Source organism: Taudactylus pleione, unplaced genomic scaffold (genome assembly GCF_031769625.1).
Source record: "Taudactylus pleione unplaced genomic scaffold, aTauple2 ptg000350l, whole genome shotgun sequence".
Taxonomy (NCBI): domain Eukaryota; kingdom Metazoa; phylum Chordata; class Amphibia; order Anura; family Myobatrachidae; genus Taudactylus; species Taudactylus pleione.
Window position 1 is genome coordinate 380,208 of NW_028284751.1, and position 24,417 is coordinate 404,624.

Consider the following 24,417-nt stretch of genomic DNA (forward strand, 5'->3'; position numbering starts at 1 on the left):
CACAGACTGATAGGTACGGCTTCTCAGATGCTATTTCCTACAGGGCTGATCACCCTGGGATATATATTGCGTCTCATCGCTGCCAGACACGGTTTATAGACTCCTGGACGGGGATTTACTGTCTGCCGACTCTGATAAATGTTGAGGGTGAATAGATTTGGAGAAGCTGCTGACTCAATAAGTTTCCAGTTAGCCATTTCTTAAATAAATCAATGACAACTTAAATCAATCGGGGATGGCGGAGGCAGTCTATATGCAGCCGTACGGCGTTGCTAAGGTGATCTCATTGTAGAACGACAAAAAAGGGTTTAAGTATAACGATGAACCACACCTGCAAAAACGCACGCACACATATATCTCAGGGGCTTATCAGCACTGGCAATACTTAAATCGAGTGCCTGATTCAGAGCCGCTCGTAAGAGGCCTCTCGTTCGCTCCGAGCGATGTTCGCACATCTGCACATGCGTATGGGTCATAATGCGCATGCGCCAACCAGTCATTGCGGTCGGAAATCGTGCGCTCGCAAAACAGCGAGGGGCTGCTAATTTGAGTGACTGGATGAGGCGTTTGTGGGTGGTAACAGGGGAAGGTGCTTGAAAACGGGGGAGTGGAGATCCGAACGCAGGCGTGCCTAACGGTCAAAACGGACGTTTAATGGGAGTGCATAATTAACAAAGTAGCGTCATCGACCAAGTCACTTGGTTGTTTCTTAGCCTGAACTGTTCGCATGATTGCGGTAGGAAAATCCAACCACAAGCACTGCGAGCAGTTCAGACGCCTTTCGATGTACTCGATTAATCTAATAAATAGCGGAGATGACGTATGATGCGAACGGCCAGGGGGCGTCTTTACAAAATAGCGAGCGCATGTTTCGTTCGCTCTCTCAGACATAGAGGCGTCAACAGACCGCAAAGAGCGAGTGCTCAATTTAAATAGCCGGCCCCTTTTTTTGAACAACCGTTCGCAAATAGCGTCCGGCTCTGAATCAGGCCCAGAGTTCATTGAGATTGGGCGTGGCAGCCTGCACTGAGCCTTTCAGAGCCTAAAATGACTTCTAACAGGATAATAGTGTACAATGCAAAACTGCAAGCAGACGCCTACTTCACGACGAGAGACATACAGTATACATACAAAATATTGCACAGAATTCTTAATGACGTATTACTACAGTGAAGAAGCTGGTTCTTACCCTGAATTGCCCCCCGTTGCCATCGTCCAACTCCAGTATGTACCCTTCTGCTTGCACCATCGACATCGGGGGCTGTTTCCATGACAACGTGGCACTATTATTGTGGGTGCAGCATTCCTCCATCTGAAGAATTGGGGGTGCTGGCACTAGGGACGGAACTGAGAAATTGTTATCATAAGCCAGGATTTTGTGAAACATTGAAAAGGGCGAACTGTAAAAACACCGGCACCTACCCCCACCACGGGCCTAGCTGAGTCGCTCGCACCTTCGTACGCGGCTGCATCTAGCGATTTTTCACACACTGCGCCTGTGCCCCGGGCTGCATGTACATTTATGTGACGCACTCACAATTCAGAGCGGAACATATCTCAGCTGCTTCATGGGCGTTTCTGTGTGACAACATCGCAAGCGCGCGCAGGTGATCCGGTGTGTGTGGGTGTCTCTGGGTTTGTCATGCTGCCAGTGTTGCATTCTATTCTGCGTCATGCGTACGGACAGTGGGCGCAGAATCCAGAGGGCTTTCCTGCAGCTAGGTCATTTTCATATAGAATTATGAACCCCCCCTGCAGATGTCACTGAGAGGATCAGATTCCATTATACAGAGTACACAACCCCAAAGTGCCTTCATATAGCCCTAAAAACCACAGCGAGCTGTAATATATACTCTTTACATCCTTAATGCTGGGCATACACTATACAATTATCTGTCAGAGATCTGTCCAATCTGGCTGGGAGGAATGAAAACCTGGTAATGTATGGGAGATAATGACAATCGTCCATTTGCTGACAAACACTGGAAAACAGACAAATATGGTCATTCTCAGACAAATTGGTTAAATCAAATGAATTTAACCAATTTGAACAAACATTTTTGTCCATTTTCCAGTGTTTGTGAGCAAATGGACGATTGTCATTTGCTCCCATACATTACCAGGTTTTCATTCCAACCAGCCAGATTGGACAGATATCTGACAGATAATTGTATAGTGGATGCCCAGCATAAGTAATCAATTATAAGAACAGTATTTACATATATTTATAGATCTATAATACACAAATAACATGAAAATATTAATACATTCCTGCAATCATTTTTTTTTTTACTGTGGCATGGAGTTTGTATGTTCTCCCTGTGTTTGTGTGGTTTCCTTTGGGTGCCCTGCTTTCCCCCTAGATGCCAAAAACATGCTGGTAGGTTAATTGGCTGCTGACAAAAAAAATTAACCCTGGTGTGTATGTCTGTGTATATGTATCTATTTATGTGTGTATGTGTATATGTGTGTATATGCATGTATATATATACATATATATATATAAGTGTGTGTATGTACGTACGTACGTACGTACGTACATACGTACGTACGTGTATGTATGTATATATATATATATATATATAGATAGATATATATATACACACACGTGTAAGAGAACAACCTGTGACCTTTAACCTTTAAAATGGTGGCTCCTCTTGTATTACGCACGGGTGTGGCATGATATGTCAATATTCTGAATGTCGACAATGAGAAGGTCGACACCAACAAGTCACGTTTGTTGACATGGTCAAAATGTCAACAACCATAAATGTCGACATGCTCATTATGTAGATACTACTTTACATGTCGACAGTCAGTACGTTGACATACCCTATTTTGCATATTTAAACCTAAACATATTTTCTAAATGCACTGCCGCCCTGCTCCACACATAGGTATTTATCTAACAATTAGAGGGATGAATGTGACATTGAGGCTGCATTTATCCTAATAGTTCTGCTTCTTTTTATTGTATTCAGGAGTAATAGAGTGTAGCCATTCGCATCCTACAGAAACTTGTGAGGTCCGGGTAAAGGCCAGAAGCCAACGTTCTGCCTCACAAAGCAGCCGATGCTTTCACTCTATCTAACCCTGCCCAAAACCCTGCACATAGGCAGTAAATATATTTTTATGATCTCCGCTGACAGAACCTCTACAAGATTGTGGCTGCATCATAAATCATAGGGACACACGAGCCGCCCACCATTCACAGCATAAGATACTATCCTGCCTCACTAATGTGTACAGCAACGCCGGAGGAGGGCAATAACAGCAGAGGAACCCACGGCGCCTTCTAATATCCTTATGCTGGGTACACATTAGCCGATGTGTACCCAGCACGATATCGTAGGCGGGGGGTCCCAGCATCGGCAAGTGCATACACACTGTCGGAGGCCATGCTGCATTTAGTAGCACGGCCCACGCTGACGATATCGCTGACGACGGGCGAAAGCGCATGCTGGCCCGACGGAGTGACATAGCGGGTAGACATTGGCCGATGTGGACGATATGTTGTGCGATCCGGCAGATCGGACAACATATCGTCTAGAGTGTAGCCGGCTTTAGCAATGACAAACGGGTCAGCACTAACTAGTATGTCATGGTCTTTAGTGTTACATTTGTACTAATTATACAGAAACAATGCAATTATTCTCCGCACACACTGCAGACTAAACTCAGGTGCCCCCTGACACAGGGGTCCCAATCAATAGATCCTACAATAAAAAGATTGACAGAGTCTAGGTAGACACCAATTGGTAGACAGGCAATAGGTTGACAGGTACAAAAGGTCGACATGGTCAAAATGTCGACACACAAAGCATTGACATGGATGAAAATCATCAGATACAAAAGGTCGACATTGACAAAAGGTCAACACAAAAAAATGGTTAACATGTTTTTTGTTTGTTTTTTAGCGTTAGGCATTTACTGGAGGGTTAGGGTTAGGCTCTAGAAGGGACGGTTAGGGTTAGGCACTAGGAGGGACAGTTAAGGTTAGTCACTTACTCAGAAATTTAGGGTTAGGTACTAGGAGGGATGGTTAAAGTTAGGTACTTACCGGAGGGTTAGGCAAAGAAGGGATGGTTAGAGTTAGACACTTACCCAGACAGTAAGGGTTAGGTACTAGGAGGGACGGTTAGGGATTGGCACTTAGCGGAAGGTTCGGGTTAGGCACTAAGAGGGACGGTTAGGGTTCGGCACTAAGAGGGACGGTTAGGGTTCGGCACTAAGAGGGACGGTTAGGGTTCGGCACTAAAAGGGACGGTTAGGGTTAGGCGCTAAGAGGGATGGTTAGGGTTAGGCACTAAGAGGGACGGTTAGGGTTAGGCACTAAGAGGGACGGTTAGGGTTCAGCACTAAGAGGGACGGTTAGGGTTAGGCGCTAAGAGGGACGGTTAGGGTTAGGCGCTAAGAGGGTCGGTTAGGGTTAGGCACTTACTGGATGGTTAGTGTTAGGCAATAGGAGGGATGGTTAGGCACAAGGCACTTACCCAGAAGGTTAGGTACTAGGAGGGATGGTTAGACACTTACCCAGACGGTTAGGGATAGGTACTATGAGGGACAGTTAGGTTTAGGCACTTACTGGAGGGATGGTTAGGCACTTACCTAGACGATTAGGGTTAGGTACTAGAGGGGGGGAGGGGTTAGGTACTAGGAGGGAGGGAAAGGTACTAGGAGGGAGGGTTAGGGACTAGGAGGGAGGGTTAGGTACTAGGAGGGAGGGTTAGGCACTTCCCAGAGCGTTAGGGTTAGGTACTAGGAGGGAGGGTTAGCGTTAGGCACTAGGAGGCATGGTTAGGGCTAGGCACTTACCCCGACGGTTAGGGACCAATAGGGAGGGTTAGGGTTAGGCACCAAGGTGAGGGTAAAGATCAGGGTTAGAAAAACAAAAACAAACGTGACGACCATTCCAATGTCGACCTTTTGTACCTGTCCACCTATTGTCTTTCCACCTATTGTCTGTCTACCTATTGTCTGTCTACCTAGACACTATCGACCTTTTTATTGTAGATATTTGAATCCACACCCAGGAGGCGGTCACTGGACCAGATGCAGAGATGAACACGTCTGGGCTGCAGAACCTCCCGCTTTGTATGCCAGTAATAACATATATATATTGTCACCAATATACAGAGCTGCAGCCCAGACTGCCCCCTGTCCCTACACTTAGCTTCATAGCCGCCATCATTACCCGGGCACACTTTCATCAGCCTATACTAGGTCCAAAACGTGTACCTGGAAATATCCATATTTACGCTTACGTAAAACTCTACATATGTTAACGCGCACTTTCTGATCTTTATCTGGGTGAGAACGCCGCAGACACCTACGCAAACGGGGATGCGACTGAATTGCCTATGGCTCTTAATCACTCGTACTCCTACGCTTGGTTCTGGAGCTTGTGCAGTGCAAAAAAACCCACACAAGGGGCCTGATTCAGAGCCGGACGCTATTTGCGCTCGCTCGTCCAGAAAATAGGGGTGGCTATTCAAATCAACCGTTCGCTGTTTGCGGTCTGTTCACGCCTCTAGGTCTGAACGAGCGAACAAAACTTGCAGTCGTTTTTTGGGAAACTACGCCCCCTGGCCGCTCGCATCCTACTTTATGTCCGCTATTTATTAGATTAATCGAGTACATCGACCAGCGTATGAACTGCTCGCTATTCTTGGGGTTGGTTTTTGCTACCACAATCTTGCGAGCAGTTCTGGCTATAAAATAACCCAGTGACGTGGTCAATGACGCTGCTGTATTAATTATGCACACCCATAAAACGCCCGTTTTGACCTTTAAGCACGCCTGCGTTCTGATCTCCACTCCCCGTTTTCAAGCACCTTCCCCTGTTACCACCCACATACACCTCATTCTGTCACTCAAATTAACAGGCATTCGCTATTTTGCGAGCACATGAATTTCGACCGCACTGACTGGTTCGCGCATGCGTATAACGATCCGTACGCATGCGCAGTTGGGCAAACATCGCTCGGAGCGAACGAGCGCCCGTTTACGAGCGGCTCTGAATCAGGCCCAAGATACGCTCTGCAAACAGGAGTACGTTCAGCTCGGCACCAGGCCCAATCTGTCCTGTATACAGGATGCATTCATTTATCCTCTTGTAAAATCTGCCCAGACAGGAAGGAAGGAACAGGCCGGGTATGGGGTGTGTGTAGACCCTCTGCTTTTGGAGGTCTTCAATGACTGGGGTGTAACAGTTCCATACTGTAATCCCCCTCTGACTGTGTGACCCCAGACCCTGGAGGCACGCTGATAAATTACGCTGACTGATGTATGACATTGCACAATCCAGAACAAATGGCGTCTCCTCAGCTGAACTCTGAGATGAAGCGACTTCTCAGCCAGGCTTGGCAGCATGACAATGGAAATATTTGCCAAGGCACCATGGTCTATACATCTATGTATAAAACAAACTCGTTTACACAAGGCAGGCAACTTAGATAGGACCAAGGGCCTGATTCAGAGCCGTTCGCTATTTGTGGTCGTTCGTTTAAAAACAAGGGGTGGCTATTCAAATGATCCGTACGCACATTGCAGTCTGTTCACACCTCTAAGTCTGAACGAGCGAGCAAAACATACGCTCGTTTATTTGTTAAAAACGCCCCCTGGCCGCTCGCACCATACGTCATGTCCGCTATTTATTAGATTAATCGAGTACATCGACCAGCGTATGAACTGCTCGCTATTCTTGTGGTTGGTGTTTGCTACCACAAATTTGCGAGCAGTTCTGGCTCTAAAATAACCCAGTGACGTGGTCATTGACGCTGCTGTTTTAAATATACACACCCATAAAACGCCCGTTTTGACCTTTAAGCACGCCTGCGTTCGGATCTCCACTCCCCATTTTCAAGCACCTTCCCCTGTTACCACCCACATACGCCTCATTCTGTCACTCAAAATAGCAGGCACTCGCTATTTAGCGTACAAACGATTTTCGGCCGCACTGACTGGTTCGCGCATGCGTACTAAAAAGCGTACGCATGCGCAGATGTGCAAACATCGCTCGGAACGAGCGTACTGCCGCTAACGAGCGGCTCTGAATGAGGGCCCAAATTTGCATTCACGCTGCCAACACTTATGCCCCCTACTGGTCTAGTTGGGCACAACAGATGCATCCGATGCCTGTTATGTATAGTAGAGAGCCAGCTCATGCTCCTGGTGACGGAGGTTTCAATCCGTCTACAGCGCTTCAACAGATATCTGCAGGAGCTCATTTGGGGAAATGAGTGAGTACTAGCCGACTCTCAGCTTCAGGGGGCGGCGCAGGGGAGGCGGCTGGTTATGCATGGCGAATGTGCGCAAATGTTGCCAACCCCTTTCCATTCTGACAGTTACTTATTATATTAGCAGACGGCATATAATTACCTTTCATCTGTACAAAATCCAGCTGGTGGATGGACTGTAAGAGGGGGGCGCTGTCCAGGTTGAGATCGAAATCGGTGGTCATTCTTGGAGTGAGGGTCCCTTTGCCCCACTGGTCCTCAGTCAGGTGCACCCTCCGGATCAGAGCGTCAGATATCTGATTAAAAAAATATATATATATATATATGTCACAATCTTTAGTGAACAACTACTTTTGTCTGATTTAGGATGAAGCCTCAGACCAGACTAATCCTATCCGGCCTAGTGATGATGAGGTGGACATTTCGCAGAAATTCTGGAAGTTACGGTTTACGTTACGGGTGAAAGTAACCTGCGTTTGAAATGACTTCAGGTTACACCAAAAAATGACTCAGAATAGTGCCGAGAACAGCGAAGCGCATTTATGTGAGATTTAGTGATCACCGTCACAGAGAGACCAATAAACACAGCGCAGGTCACTCTGGAGGAGCCGTCCCTGCTTGTAATGACCGTTCAATAAATCAGGCTTCAGACATGTTGACACTTTACTTGGACAAGATTCAGGTGTTCGCCCACACAATCCGCTGGGAAAAGCCTCTGTACAGCTTATGGCGTCATTGGGGCTCGTTAGCGGACTCAGCCAATCGTCAGACAAGGAGGCCAGAGTGCAGTCACCAGTTATCAGTATGCCGGATAAAAATTCAGCCCATGAGATTATTATCGGGCATCAGGCAGGTGTTCAGGCCACACATGCTGCGATAACGCAGTGTATTCCAGGATATATATTCTAAGCATGTAGTGTGGCGGTCATTTATCAGGCCCAAATCATCCCCAGCACGGTGCAAAAATATAAAACAAAAACGATTGGAACTGCTGTGCGCCTCTATTTGCATAAGTAGGCCCAGATTTCTGCCAAGGTGCCCAGAGCAAATACGTGCTGCAAACGAGATCCTAGCATGGTGTAAATGCAGCGATGGGTCTTACTCTGTGCAGCAGTGCAGAAATAAGGTGTCATACTGAATGGTATTACTGTCATGAGAAAAAGGGATGGAAAGGGGGCAATTGTAATGGGCATGCGACGCAGTGCGGAGAGGTACATAACTATTTCCTCTATTCCCGCAAAAGGACTTAAAGATGTGTCCACATACATCCTATCTCCATGTGATACAAGTCGCGTTAAACATAATGCGCGAGTGCCATGCAACTTTTTACCTTCAGATACGTCTTATCCGCAAAGTGATGTGAATAGGACGCACGGAATCGGTATGAATCACTGCCGGACCTAAGCCCGGCGTATGAAATACCGACGCCAGAAGGCCGGCAGCTGAAGAGCCCGACAGGGGAGGTAAGTAGGCTATCCCTACCCCTCTCCCTCCTAACCCTCACTTAGGGGTGCCTAACCCTAACCTCCCCCTCTAGTGCCTAACTCTAACCTTCCCCCAGGGGTGCCTAAACCTAACCCCCCCTCCCTGCACACTAACCTAACCCTCCCGGGGGGGGGGTTACCTAAACCTGACCTCCCCCGGTGGTGCCTGATCGGACCTACCCCCCTTCCCCTAGCCTAAACCTAACTCTCCCAGGGGGGTGCCTAACCCTAAGTCCCCCTGGGAGGCCCTAATCCTAACCCTCCCCCCCTGTGGCTAAGCGCTCCCGACGCCCGGCTTACCCACGATCGGTATTCCGGGCGTCAGGATTTCGGCGTGGGGCTGATGATCGGCATCAGTATTTAGACGCCTATCATTAGTCCCATGCCGGGATTTCACAGTAGGGAAGCTGGTGGTCGGCATTTCGACCGCTGGCTTCCTAACTACATCCCGGTCACACCACCAGCTTCTGCAGATTAAAATGATCTGCGGCATGCCTATATTCTGTATGCAACTGCGGCTGTAACTGCATGTAAAATGTGTGACCGACCCCAGAATCTGGAGGCAAATCTCGCAGTGTCACAGCCGCCGTGAGGCGCATGTGAAGGTAAAAAGTTGCGCGAAAAGACGCTCGTCGCTACCGAGTCACGCCACGGCATGGCGCGACTAGAAGGGCTGTTTAAGGAAGTAAGATGTATGTTGACACATCTGTAAGATTGGCATCTGCTCAGAGCTGGTGGAGTTTGGGTCTCACACTATAACTGCATCTAATGTGCGCCTTCATGCTGCGCCATGGCAGAGGAATATCAAGATGCACTCCATTCAATGTAATAATACAGAGGTTCTCAAACTCGGGCTTCAGGACCCCACACAGTTCACGTTTTCCAGGTCACTCAGCAGGAGCACAGTCATTACTCACTGACACATTTTAAAAGATCCACAGGTGGAGCTAATATCTCACTTGTGATTCTGTGAGGAGACCTGGAAAACATGCACTGTCTCGGGGTACTGGAGACCGAGTTTGAGGACCTGTGTAATAAAACATGGCACACACGAGTGCGCACACATGTTAACAAAAACATCCCTGATGCCGATTCACAGTGCGCTACACTAAGCAGCATTTTATGTGAAAAACAGACAAGGTCGTAGCTAGGGTAGTGCGGCCGGTGTAATTGCACAGGGTACCACAGGTCAGGGGGCGCTGTTTGGGCCTGTCAAATGTCTGTTTATTATCATTCTCACTTGTAGCTTCCTCTTATTTCATCCCCAGCATCTCCTGGCCTCTCCTATCTCTTCCCTGGCCCTTCCCTATGAGGCCATGGCCATTTTTTGGGTGCATTTTGTCCCTTTGCAAAATGAGGGGGGCGCCAGTGCTCTTTCTGGCACAGGGCACCAAAAAGTCTCGTTACGGCTCTGAAAACAAAGATGTCTACTTTATTAAAAGGGGTGTTTATAACGTGGCAAAGGGTTGGATATGTAAAGTGTTGCACAAAGCACCTCTAATGAGTATTCCTCCTATTGCCGCATCTAAGCATTAGCGCACGGTAGCCGTAAACCCCGCAATGAGCTAGCCGTGCATTCCTGGTGCAGAGGTGCAAATCCAAGGTGATTCTTTGCAGTGCGAATCAGTTGGGCTTTGTAAATCACCTCCTATGAGTACATGACATTGGCATGGAGTTGGCAGGGTGAGTGCCACAAACGCTGAAGGAAATCAGCTCTTGCCCCGGTCTTGGCAAAACCATCAAACAGATTCTGGGGCTGAATTTGAGTTGGGAGCAAAGCAAAAAAAAAAATCAAGTAACTTTGCATCTTGGTAAAACCAAGTGGGGGGGGGCAGCAGTAACATGTGCAGAGAGAGTTACATCTGGGAGGGGTGTCTCCAGACTCAAATATATATTGCAGTGTAAAAATAAAGCTGTCCAGCATCTGTGGGCTACATGCAAAAGCAGCCAGTATTTACCCTGCATGCAAATCAATTGAATGTTACTTGCACCCCTGGTGTTTTCTAGAATAGGCTATTAGCGGCAGGTGTTTTCTAGAATAGGCTATTAGCGGCAGGTGTATTCTAGAATAGGCTATTAGCGGCAGGTGTTTTCTAGAATAGGCTATTAGCGGCAGGTGTTTTCTAGAATAGGCTATTAGCGGCAGGTGTTTTCTAGAATAGGCTATTAGCGGCAGGTGTATTCTAGAATAGGCTATTAGCGGCAGGTGTTTTCTAGAATAGGCTATTAGCGGCAGGTGTTTTCTAGAATAGGCTATTAGCGGCAGGTGTATTCTAGAATAGGTTATTAGCGGCAGGTGTTTTCTAGAATAGGCTATTAGCGGCAGGTGTTTTCTAGAATAGGCTATTAGCGGCAGGTGTTTTCTAGAATAGGCTATTAGCGGCAGGTGTATTCTAGAATAGGCTATTAGCGGCAGGTGTTTTCTAGAATAGGCTATTAGCGGCAGGTGTTTTCTAGAATAGGCTATTAGCGGCAGGTGTTTTCTAGAATAGGCTATTAGCGGCAGGTGTTTTCTAGAATAGGCTATTAGCGGCAGGTGTTTTCTAGAATAGGCTATTAGCGGCAGGTGTATTCTAGAATAGGTTATTAGCGGCAGGTGTTTTCTAGAATAGGCTATTAGCGGCAGGTGTTTTCTAGAATAGGCTATTAGCGGCAGGTGTTTTCTAGAATAGGCTATTAGCGGCAGGTGTTTTCTAGAATAGGCTATTAGCGGCAGGTGTTTTCTAGAATAGGCTATTAGCGGCAGGTGTTTTCTAGAATAGGCTATTAGCGGCAGGTGTTTTCTAGAATAGGCTATTAGCGGCAGGTGTTTTCTAGAATAGGCTATTAGCGGCAGGTGTTTTCTAGAATAGGCTATTAGCGGCAGGTGTTTTCTAGAATAGGCTATTAGCGGCAGGTGTTTTCTAGAATAGATTATTAGCGGCAGGTGTATTATAGAATAGATTTATAGCGGCAGGTGTTTTCTAGAATAGGCTATTAGCGGCAGGTGTTTTCTAGAATAGGCTATTAGCGGCAGGTGTTTTCTAGAATAGGCTATTAGCGGCAGGTGTTTTCTAGAATAGGCTATTAGCGGCAGGTGTATTCTAGAATAGGCTATTAGCGGCAGGTGTTTTCTAGAATAGATTATTAGCGGCAGGTGTATTATAGAATAGATTTATAGCGGCAGGTGTTTTTTTTAGAATAGGCTATTAGCGGCAGGTGTTTTCTAGAATAGGCTATTAGCGGCAGGTGTTTTCTAGAATAGGCTATTAGCGGCAGGTGTTTTCTAGAATAGGCTATTAGCGGCAGGTGTTTTCTAGAATAGGCTATTAGCGGCAGGTGTTTTCTAGAATAGGCTATTAGCGGCAGGTGTTTTCTAGAATAGGCTATTAGCGGCAGGTGTATTCTAGAATAGGTTATTAGCGGCAGGTGTTTTCTAGAATAGGCTATTAGCGGCAGGTGTTTTCTAGAATAGGCTATTAGCGGCAGGTGTTTTCTAGAATAGGCTATTAGCGGCAGGTGTATTCTAGAATAGGCTATTAGCGGCAGGTGTATTCTAGAATAGGCTATTAGCGGCAGGTGTTTTCTAGAATAGGCTATTAGCGGCAGGTGTTTTCTAGAATAGGCTATTAGCGGCAGGTGTTTTCTAGAATAGGCTATTAGCGGCAGGTGTTTTCTAGAATAGGCTATTAGCGGCAGGTGTATTCTAGAATAGGCTATTAGCGGCAGGTGTTTTCTAGAATAGGCTATTAGCGGCAGGTGTTTTCTAGAATAGGCTATTAGCGGCAGGTGTTTTCTAGAATAGGCTATTAGCGGCAGGTGTTTTCTAGAATAGGCTATTAGCGGCAGGTGTATTCTAGAATAGGCTATTAGCGGCAGGTGTATTCTAGAATAGGCTATTAGCGGCAGGTGTATTCTAGAATAGGCTATTAGCGGCAGGTGTATTCTAGAATAGGCTATTAGCGGCAGGTGTTTTCTAGAATAGGCTATTAGCGGCAGGTGTTTTCTAGAATAGGCTATTAGCGGCAGGTGTTTTCTAGAATAGGCTATTAGCGGCAGGTGTTTTCTAGAATAGGCTATTAGCGGCAGGTGTATTCTAGAATAGGCTATTAGCGGCAGGTGTTTTCTAGAATAGGCTATTAGCGGCAGGTGTTTTCTAGAATAGGCTATTAGCGGCAGGTGTTTTCTAGAATAGGCTATTAGCGGCAGGTGTTTTCTAGAATAGGCTATTAGCGGCAGGTGTTTTCTAGAATAGGCTATTAGCGGCAGGTGTTTTCTAGAATAGGCTATTAGCGGCAGGTGTATTCTAGAATAGGTTATTAGCGGCAGGTGTTTTCTAGAATAGGCTATTAGCGGCAGGTGTTTTCTAGAATAGGCTATTAGCGGCAGGTGTTTTCTAGAATAGGCTATTAGCGGCAGGTGTATTCTAGAATAGGCTATTAGCGGCAGGTGTTTTCTAGAATAGGCTATTAGCGGCAGGTGTTTTCTAGAATAGGCTATTAGCGGCAGGTGTTTTCTAGAATAGGCTATTAGCGGCAGGTGTTTTCTAGAATAGGCTATTAGCGGCAGGTGTTTTCTAGAATAGGCTATTAGCGGCAGGTGTATTCTAGAATAGGTTATTAGCGGCAGGTGTTTTCTAGAATAGGCTATTAGCGGCAGGTGTTTTCTAGAATAGGCTATTAGCGGCAGGTGTTTTCTAGAATAGGCTATTAGCGGCAGGTGTTTTCTAGAATAGGCTATTAGCGGCAGGTGTTTTCTAGAATAGGCTATTAGCGGCAGGTGTTTTCTAGAATAGGCTATTAGCGGCAGGTGTTTTCTAGAATAGGCTATTAGCGGCAGGTGTTTTCTAGAATAGGCTATTAGCGGCAGGTGTTTTCTAGAATAGGCTATTAGCGGCAGGTGTTTTCTAGAATAGGCTATTAGCGGCAGGTGTTTTCTAGAATAGGCTATTAGCGGCAGGTGTATTCTAGAATAGGTTATTAGCGGCAGGTGTTTTCTAGAATAGGCTATTAGCGGCAGGTGTATTCTAGAATAGGCTATTAGCGGCAGGTGTATTCTAGAATAGGCTATTAGCGGCAGGTGTTTTCTAGAATAGGCTATTAGCGGCAGGTGTTTTCTAGAATAGGCTATTAGCGGCAGGTGTTTTCTAGAATAGGCTATTAGCGGCAGGTGTTTTCTAGAATAGGCTATTAGCGGCAGGTGTTTTCTAGAATAGGCTATTAGCGGCAGGTGTTTTCTAGAATAGGCTATTAGCGGCAGGTGTTTTCTAGAATAGGCTATTAGCGGCAGGTGTTTTCTAGAATAGGCTATTAGCGGCAGGTGTTTTCTAGAATAGGCTATTAGCGGCAGGTGTTTTCTAGAATAGGCTATTAGCGGCAGGTGTTTTCTAGAATAGGCTATTAGCGGCAGGTGTTTTCTAGAATAGGCTATTAGCGGCAGGTGTTTTCTAGAATAGGCTATTAGCGGCAGGTGTTTTCTAGAATAGGCTATTAGCGGCAGGTGTTTTCTAGAATAGGCTATTAGCGGCAGGTGTTTTCTAGAATAGAATCATAGCGGCAGGTGTTTTCTAGAATAGGCTATTAGCGGCAGGTGTTTTCTAGAATAGGATATTAGCGGCAGGTGTTTTCTAGAATAGGCTATTAGCGGCAGGTGTTTTCTAGAATAGGCTATTAGCGGCAGGTGTTTTCTAGAATAGGCTATTAGCGGCAGGTGTTTTCTAGAATAGGCTATTAGCGGCAGGTGTTTTCTAGAATAGGCTATTAGCGGCAGGTGTATTCTAGAATAGGCTATTAGCGGCAGGTGTATTCTAGAATAGGCTATTAGCGGCAGGTGTATTCTAGAATAGGCTATTAGCGGCAGGTGTTTTCTAGAATAGGCTATTAGCGGCAGGTGTTTTCTAGAATAGGCTATTAGCGGCAGGTGTTTTCTAGAATAGGCTATTAGCGGCAGGTGTATTCTAGAATAGGCTATTAGCGGCAGGTGTATTCTAGAATAGGCTATTAGCGGCAGGTGTTTTCTAGAATAGGCTATTAGCGGCAGGTGTTTTCTAGAATAGGCTATTAGCGGCAGGTGTTTTCTAGAATAGGCTATTAGCGGCAGGTGTTTTCTAGAATAGATTATTAGCGGCAGGTGTATTATAGAATAGATTTATAGCGGCAGGTGTTTTCTAGAATAGAATCATAGCGGCAGGTGTTTTCTAGAATAGAATTATAGCGGCAGGTGTTTTCTAGAATAGAATTATAGCGGCAGGTGCACAAATGCAGAGTTTTTAAAAACTTACTTTAGGGACTTAAAAATATGCTAGTACCCATTTTCATGTACCCCAAATTTGATGGGACCACTTAAAAAATGAAAAAAATAGCCTAAGTGCTCTTCTGCATCACTTCCTTCAATGTCGGGAAAAAAACACCTGCTGCGGCTATTTAAATCCCCGACTTTCATTTACAGGCTAAAACGGGGGTACCCATAGTGTTCCCCCATTTTTTTAAAACTTTAGGGGGGTCTTACATTTTTTTCAAGGAAAAATTCGTAACTTTACGCAAATCCAACTTCAGAGTTTCCAGTTTTCGTTAATTTTATATTGAATACGGGGATAAGCCGGAGCGCGCACCATACCTTTACGCAGAAAAAAACTCCGATATGAAACGTTAACTTCGACAGTGAAGTTAACGTTTCATATTGAATACCCCTGTTAGTGTTTGTTCCGGTAGAACTACACACAAAGCAATTAAAAATATATACACCCAACAAATCAAACTGGCTACTCACCTGCAGAAAACCACTAAGGTCATTCTCTTTGATAACTTCCAAACAATACTCCATCAATCCGGTGGTCTGGCGCAGTTTTACTGTGCAGTGAGAGATCTGATCGCGCACAACCTACGGTAGAACCATAAGTCAGAACTCAGATGTAATAGTCATTCTAGCGCAGTTCAGTAAGAAATACACTTCGGCCATGGTGAACGATATACAGGCTATAGGTGAAGATGATTAGTTCAGTTAATTATTGTCTCATCATGCAGTCTACACCTGTTTATTGTACAGTCAGTCATTGTATAAAGTATACAGCTAAATATAGCATAGCCATTCATAATGAAATATACTATGGATAACAATTCCAACAGTACATTACTGCCTCACTGCTGCACTGAGGTCATGAGTTCAAATCCCAGTCATGGCTCATCTGTGTGCAGTTTGTATGTTCTCCCAGTGTTTGCTTGGGTTTCCTCCCACACTCCAAAAAAAATACTGGTAGGTTAATTGACTTCTAACAAAAATGAAACCTAATGTGTGTATAAGTGTCCATGTGATAGGGAATATAGATTTTAAGCTTCACTGGGGCAGGAGGACTGAGGTGTAAGATTAAAAACTCTCTAAAGTGCTGCATAATATGTGTACGCTACATAAATAATGAATAATAAATAATATATAGGGTAATATGTATTATCAACATGTTTTTGAACAAACTAAAATAAAAAAGTACAGGCCACATAGAGCAGAGTAATAGCGCTGGGACTGTCAATCACTGGGAAGCTATTGTATGACACTGCAGTAGGGGCCCAACTGCCCCACCAAGCCGGAAAACATGACATTAACTGCAAAATGATTGTTACATTTAGTATGAATTGATATTTGGAGGTAGAAGAACATGGCTTATTAATTTATACTATACCAATATTATTATTAGTACATTCCTAAAACTAACAGTAGGTGGCAGAGTAGACTAAAGAACCCCAATAGTGCATGCGTATAATGTCACCTCGCCCATCTGATTTCCAGCTACTGACGGTGAGTATAGAACATCTTGTGCATTCATAGTAGCTCGGGACCCTAATGCTAAGTTTCAGCACCTAGTTCTCATCACCGGAAAGGCAAGACATTCATTTAAAGGGAAAATACAGGTAATGGCTTTCTATTAACAGGATTTGTTTTTACCTTAGTATTACACCATAGCTCTCCCTCTTTGCTGACCACTGTTTAGTAGTAGACGTGGTCCCTGACATGGGCATTATTGAGAGTGGCTACAAGGGCATGTTGGTTGATAATGCCGTCATTTATGGAAATAAAGGTCTACTCCGATGCTCGCTTGTGGGATCCAGCTTACCTCCCCTCGAGTACCGGCGTCCGGTACCATTAGAATCAAAGCATTATGGTGCATACACACGGTACGATCAGTCGGCGATAGCGATATCGCTGACTGATCGTCCTGCACCTTCCCGGAGGTGCTGGATGATCGATATCGAATAGAGAGGAGCAGGGGCGTAACTAGATATTCAAAGGCCCCATAGCAAAAAGTCTGTAAGGGCCCCTATGTACCACCCAATGGTGAAAAATGTATATAACACATGTAACTTTGACAAGGATGAAGGGCCCCCATCAGCTCTGGGGCTATAGCAGCTGCACCTCTTATACCTATGGTAGTTACGCCCACGGAGAGGCGTACTGGCTTAAGCGGCCCATACACGGTGCGATTTTTTGCACGATGTGCAGGATTTTGATCGATCGTAACGATCAATCGTGCACATCGTGTGTTGTTTTGGTATGTTTGCGTTGCCGATGTGCGTCCCCGCCGTCGTATAGTTGGATCGTAAATCTTACGGAAAAAACGTAAGATTGCGATCTATTGTGTAGTATGTACTATGATGTATGTATGATCGTAACGATCAATCGTACACCGTTTGACCACATCGTATGGAGACTTTTAAAGGAAGATTTGCCAGGGCAATCGTACAACACATCGTGAGGTTTTAATCGCACCGTGCATGGCCGACATTACACTGTGGCCGTAGAGGTTGTCGGCATTCTCTATGAGCCAAGCTAGCATGAGATCCGTGATGGAGGCTCCGCATATCACAGAGTATTGTAGACCTGACAAAGGGAGTCATTCAGACCCGCTCGTGAGCGGCAGTACGCTCGCAAGTGGGTCGATGTTCCCTCACTGCACATGCGCACGATGGAGGGAGCTCCGTCGTGCGCATACGCAAGACCCGGCAAGCGACGGGCTCTCCATCGCTCCGGGTCTCGCACTAAAGGGGGCGTGCTGTCGATGTTGATTGACAGCACGCCCGCTTTGGTGGGCGTGCCTGCCAGACGGAGGCGTTCCCATGGGAACGCCTACCGTCTCAAGCCGGCCCCACTGACATCACTAGTGATGTCAGTGGGAGTGATTATGGCTCTGATAGAGCCAAAATCACTCCAGGGCTTGCGGCAGCGAGAACCTACCGCAGTGTCTCCGTCGCAAGCCCGATGGTCGCGATGGTCAAGACCATCGCGACCATCATCATGGACGCTCGCTATAGCTGTGGGTGGTAACCCACAGCTATGCGAACGTCCATGAGGACGCTCCAAAAAAAGGTAGGAGGGCCCTGATTCAGAGCGAGCGCTCTGGTCAGAGCGTTCAGCTCTGAATCAGGCCCAAAGACCGTTGTCCAAGTCAAATGAAATTAGGCACTAAGCCTAAAGAGCCATCCTGCCCTCTGTATTCTTCCCTAGATCCTAGTCCAAATAAGCCTGAACTAGGGCAATGAGCTGTTATTCAATATACTAACAGACACTAAACTGTATTCTAGTCAGTAAACAAAAAAAATAAAATTTTCGCCTTTATTTTATATTGTATTATTATTACACATTACCTTATTATTACATCCTATTTCTGTACTTTTTAGCCATTTATTTACAGTTACTATAAAAGCGACTTAGCGACTTACCCCTACTAACATGTTTCACATTTTATTTTCTTACATTATGGAATCAAAATGGATTTATATGAGAATTCTTAATGCTGATCCACACAACATTTTACTCAAATAAAGAACTAGTTTTCTAAATAAATTATTATAATTACATTGCTAAGATACACATTAATAAACACGGGAGTAAATAAGATATCTGTAGAGGTATATATATTTATTTGCTGCTGCCGAGTATTTTTGTGTTGCTCATAATATTTCCACAATAAATACATTTTGATTTCCTTCTGTATGAAAGTAAAACGTTACAAAAGCCACAGGGGTTAGATACTTGTACATAGGCACTATATATAATCAGGAAGGGTTGCTAATTCCTATTACTCTTGGATACACCATACCTCTGCTATGTCCTGGATACTGGATTCCACTGTATCCGCGGGCAACGGAAATATACACCTTTGTCCGGCACTATAAATACATATCTAATACGGAGAGAATTAAACTAGGGCTAGGAAGCAATGCGTTCAATACAAATGACATGAGATAATTAATAAGAACGTGTTTAGACCAATAAATAAAAGTTATCTTAAGGTGGAAACGCCATTTAAATCCCCCTGCCTCGGAGGCGACAGAGAAGGAGAGACAGTCAGTGTTGTTTATCGTTCCTCTACGATATTCCCAGACTACTCAGCGGGGATAAAAGTCTGCTCCAGAGAGGGATAATCTGCAGGCAGGTCACAGGCAGCGTGAACGCAGCCTGTCCTCATAAGGATTTACAGGTACAGAGATACAGGAAAGCCAGATTTACCATTCCTATCTCCAAGCCCCCAAGATCGCCCTGGGCAGTGTTACACACTTAATAATATCACACAGGATTCCGAGTAGTGGAAATCAGATAGGGGAAGATTAATTATAGAATGCCAGAGCCACAGCGCTGCCCGGGAGATACAGGAGGGGAGCCGTGTAATAGATATTCCTGCGCAGAACGGGAAATGGAGCGCTCGCTGGGGACCACAAACACAGAGAAATACATAAAAGATACAGAAGAAAGGGAAGGTGGAGGCGTGATTACCCCGGGGAGCCCCCAGCTACACAAGATGGGATATTGTCGCCGACATTTACACCACACAACAGCCGGCGCTTGTTTTCATGGACGGAAAATACTGTTTCACACATACGAATATGGATCATTATACATGGATGTCAGCGGCACACAGCATCAATGTAATACAGGCAATGATTGGAAATGAGCATAGGTCTGGTTGGTGGAGACCTCGGCTGGGGGGATGATTTTAGAGACTCGCGGTTTAGTAGTGGTCCAGTTTGCGTCATGTTTTACATTGGACTCACCTTAAGCTTGTGCTCGTGCTCCTTGTTGACCCGGGCGAGAAGCTGGACCTTCCTTCTGTTTAGGGCATCAATTAGGGCATCACACTGGGCGACCAGGCAGGCCTCAAACTCCACACTATTCTCCTGCATTACACATGTGCTGATGAGTTTGTGTGGGTTAGACATCACTGAGTTCATGACACAATAACACAGTATACCAGACGGCAGGGAATTAGCCATGCTTAGGGCACATATCACAAGCCAGTTTTTAGGAGCTGTCCTTAACACTGTATGGGAAAGTGATTTAATGCTCCCTGCCACCCAGTTCTGTATACATCCTTACTCACAATGGGGATTAAACCCGGTATACAGATAGAAGATGGACAATGTAAAAGGTCAGGTCAAGTAGTCGACACCAGATGGTCGTCACGCAATAGGTCAACAGGTACAAAAGGTTGACTGACAGTGCTGAAGATCGAAAGGTTCAAATGTCGACACACATATGGTCGGCACGAAAATGGTCACATTTTTAAATGTTTTTTTCAACAGTTCTAAAATGAGGGGTTAGGGTTTGGCACTGGGGGTAGGGTAAAGGCGGGTATCCACTTAGAGATATACAAACGAGAGCACGATTACGAAAATGGAAATCGTGCTCTTGTTTGTATATCTAGTGGTGTGTCTAGACTGAACGTTCACTGGTTCAGTCCAGGCATATCCACAGATCATCAGGTTGACCAGCATGTACGGGCGATGTCGGATGTCGGAAGCGACCAGTGGACACGACGTCGTTATCGTGCAATCGCTTGGTTAAATCGCTAAGTGGATACCCCCCTTTAGGCTGCTGGAGAGGACTGTTAGGGTTAGGCACAAGGGGGAGTGTTAGGGTTACGCTGCTGGAGGGGATGGATATTGTTAGGTACTAGGTTGAGTGTTAGGGTTAGGCTACTGTTAGGCACAAGGGGGAGGGTTAAGGTTAGACACTAGGTGGAGGGTTAGGGTGCTGGACAGGACAGTTAGGGTTAGGCACCAGGGGGAGAGTTAGAGTTAGGCACAAGGGTGAGGGTTAAGGTTAGACACTGGGGGGAGGGTTAGGGTGCTGGACAGGACAGTTAGGGTTAGGCACCAGGGGGAGAGTTAGAGTTAGGGTTAGGCACAAGGGTGAGGGTTAAGGTTAGACACTGGGGGGAGGGTTAGGGTGCTGGACAGGACAGTTAGGGTTAGGCACCAGGGGGAGGGTTAGAGTTAGGCTTAGGCACCAGATAGAGGGTTAAGGTTAGACACTGGGGGGAGGGTTAGGGTGCTGGACAGGACAGTTAGGGTTAGGCACCAGGGGGAGGGTTAGGGTTAGGCACCAGAGAGAGGGTTAAGGTTAGACACTGGGGGGAGGGTTAGGGTGCTGGACAGGACAGTTAGGGTTAGGCACCAGGGGGAGGGTTAAGGTTAGACACTGGGGGGAGGTTTAGGGTGCTGGACAGGACAGTTAGTGTCAGACACCAGGGGGAGGGTTAGGCTGCTGGAGGGGTTGGTTAGGGTTAGGCACCAGGGGGAGGGTTAGGCTGCTGGAGGGGATGGTTAGGGTTAGGCATTAGGCACCAGGGGGAGGGTTAGGGTTAGGCTGCTGGAGGGGATAGTTAGGGACTTGGGGAAGTGTTAGGGTTAGGATTAGAGTTGAATTACAAAAAAAAAGTGTTGACCATTTTTTTATCTGCATGCAAAATGCTACGTTATAGTGTCACAGCTGCTCACACTGTAACGTAGCATTTCACATGCAGATGCACCCGCAGTCGCACACAGAATATAGGCATCCTGCATATCATGCGTTATGCTTAAAGCAACTAGTAGCGCACGGAGGTAAGATGTATGTGGACACATCTGTATAACGGGTTCCCGGCCTTTTCTGTTCCATCCCATTACACCATTCCTAACTACAGGTCTCTTAATGCGCCCCCACCCCCAAAAGCTTTGCTGAGGCCGTGTGCCAGGGACCTCTGCAGCCTTCATGGTATACCACACATTAATAAACATACAAACATGTACATCCATGGGCAGCCCAACAATACACTGGGGACAGTAATATATATGTTATCAATAATATCAGTGATAGAATTCAGACCAAAACACATTTCCCCCTTCAATTTAGCATAGAATAACTGCTTCGGAGTCATGCAAATACTTGTGGTTATCGTTCAGAGGTACTCCCATCTCTGAGAGTTCTGCCTCAGTCCCCTGATGGACATTCAACGATAGGTCACCTGCAACAAATAGCCCGGCAGATGTTTCAAGTCACTATGAGGCAGATGTACTAAGCTCTGGGAAGTGATAAAGTGGACGGTGATAAACCACCAACCACTCAGCTCCCAACTGTCATTTTTCAAACACAGCCTGTAACATGACAGTTGGGAGCTGATTGGTTGGTCGTTTATTACTCTCCACTTGATCACTTTCCTGAGCTTCATACGTCTGCCCCACAGGTAACGCGCAATTTTCTTAACAGATCATTCAGATTGTAAGCTTACGGGACACTGAGTTCTTCTCAGTGTACAGAAACATAATGGGGCTCATTCACAAACCGGGAAACATGTGAGTTCAGCACAACCAAAGGCTCTGCAGACTGAGGTTACATTGGGAACAACTCGCAATGGGGGAGATGTACCAAACCTTGGAGGGAGATAAAATGGAGACATTGCCCATAGCTACCAACCAGCTTCTCAGTATTATTTCATAGACTGTGCTAGACAAATGACAGTTAGAAGCTGGCTGGTTGCTATGGGCAAATTCTCTACTTTATCTGTACCCAAAGTTTGATACATCGCCCCTAATAAGCGAGCTATACACCTCCTCCAAGTCACAGTGGCTGATTCTGAGTCTCTGTTTTTGCATACAGTGCAAGCGCGGATGTGGATTTACGCATTTTTGCGTATGTCCGTCCTATTTTGACGCAACTTGGCCGGATATGTTTTTCAATGCAATAAGGGCGTTTTGGGGTGGGAACTGGGCGGTGACAATGTAATCGCAAGTAACTACCATGACTTGTGGGAATGTCATGGACATATAGCTAAAGCCCTGCGCAATTCTTATTCGCTCACACACACGGCGAGGGGAAGCCTGTTTATGACGCCTGTAGTTGCCTGCATCCAACATGGGGCTGGTGCATGCGCAGATACCAATGATGACAGTTTCGGCAGCCGGTGTAAACCCAATGGGCGGCACAGGTTTCCTCTTGCAGACCTACGAGCCCCCACTATAGCTAAATGGATACTCGCATTACATAAGGTAGCAGATCAGGCTTCTGCGGCTAGCGGCAACTACCGCCACATTGCCTGTGCCCCGGAATCACTATATTTAGTTCTGCAGAAAATCAAATGTCATTTTTGCCTATAACTGGATGATCTATCCCATATTCTGTAAGAGAATGTATGGACGCCAATTCCTGTATTCCCGGCAAGGCACACAAAGGTGCTCACCCGCCCATGTGCTAGGGCTGCGTTCGATTCACCTCCTGTTAAGCAAACAGAACGCAGCTGGAATGGATCTTTATCAAGCAGCCACTTATCCCTATGAGGATTACAAGGGTCCATCACATGGTCAATGAGGCCTGATTCAAATATGGCTGCTATTCAGATGTTCCTGCAGATGAGCAAAGTTTTGCTGCTGTGCGTGTGTGAAAAGTACAGGAATCCCTTCTCGCCCAGGAACCCAAGTGTCGTGTGCCATTCACAATTGCGTACGGCATCACTCACACTTGAGAAGGGGTTTGCGATCCCTGGATGTATCAGGCCAGAGACTGGGTGGTGACCTAAAGTGATCGCAAAAAGGGGCCGTTTCATAGGAGCGCTACGGGCGTGTCATGAAAAGCTTCTGCATTCCCAATCGCAAACTAAATGCCTCAGACGCCATGATTAGTTGGATTAGAGGAGAGTACCTTACAGCAGATCGTAGGCTGCCGCAAATGTTGACGTTGCGACCGATGTTGCGTCAATGTTGGTGTTTACAAACCTCATCGCAAGTGAACAGACCATGGAGCATGAAAGTGGGCGTCTCACCGCTCGTACGCTCTATCGCACCGTCCCGCACAAGACAGAGATTAGCATTTGCATATTCCCGGAAACGCTACTGCTATAGTGGCTGCGGCCGCATTACCAGCCATCTCTGGATCAGGCCCATGGTACAACACACGGTGAATCTTCCATTTTTTTTCCGGTTCGTCAATGATCCCCATTTTTTTTCTGTAAACAGCGATAGGTAACTATGCAACAGAAATATCCTAACAAATAGATTTCACATACAAGCATGTCAGGGATGATCTGATAACAGAGAACAATTGCTAAATAACCACCATACCTCCCTGTGTATAAATATTTTATATTTATTTATGTTAATTTTGTTTTAATTATTTGTTCAAGATTACAATTTTGCTTGTAGTTATGGTATTGTCGTAATGAATTTTGAAATGATAGAAGTTATTTAAACCAGGTTCAGAATCGGACACAAAATTAATCTGCTTTAAGGAAATGTGCAAAAGAATATGTTAATGAAATGCTAAATTCTGCAAAAATACCAACATTGGGCCTGATTCAGTAAGGATCGCTATTGAGATCACAATACTGATTACGTATGCAGTCTCACTGCAAAGATATGCTAATGATTGCATTCGCAATTCCATATGCAGCCTAACACAAGGACGTCCCCTTACCTTAC

The 24,417-nt window shown here is 45.8% G+C and overlaps 1 protein-coding gene across 13 annotated transcripts in view; it reads right to left on the bottom strand.

Annotated features, from left to right (window-relative positions):
* The window catches only part of TRIM9 (tripartite motif containing 9), a 122,223-nt gene that overhangs the window by 31,885 nt on the left and 65,921 nt on the right, over nt 1-24,417 (bottom strand). For 5 of the 13 annotated variants that reach the window (XM_088444150.1, XM_088444155.1, XM_088444152.1 and 2 more), the window contains exons 3-7: nt 19,741-19,863; nt 18,789-18,872; nt 15,470-15,580; nt 7,381-7,534; nt 1,190-1,347 (exon numbers count right to left, since the gene is read on the bottom strand). In XM_088444150.1, the coding sequence (XP_088300276.1) occupies nt 1,190-1,347; nt 7,381-7,534; nt 15,470-15,580; nt 18,789-18,872; nt 19,741-19,863 (630 nt within the window). The remainder of the gene's footprint in view (nt 1-1,189; nt 1,348-7,380; nt 7,535-15,469; nt 15,581-18,788; nt 18,873-19,740; nt 19,864-24,417) is intronic. The other 8 variants (XM_088444158.1, XM_088444157.1, XM_088444153.1 and 5 more) reach the window with 3 other exon arrangements.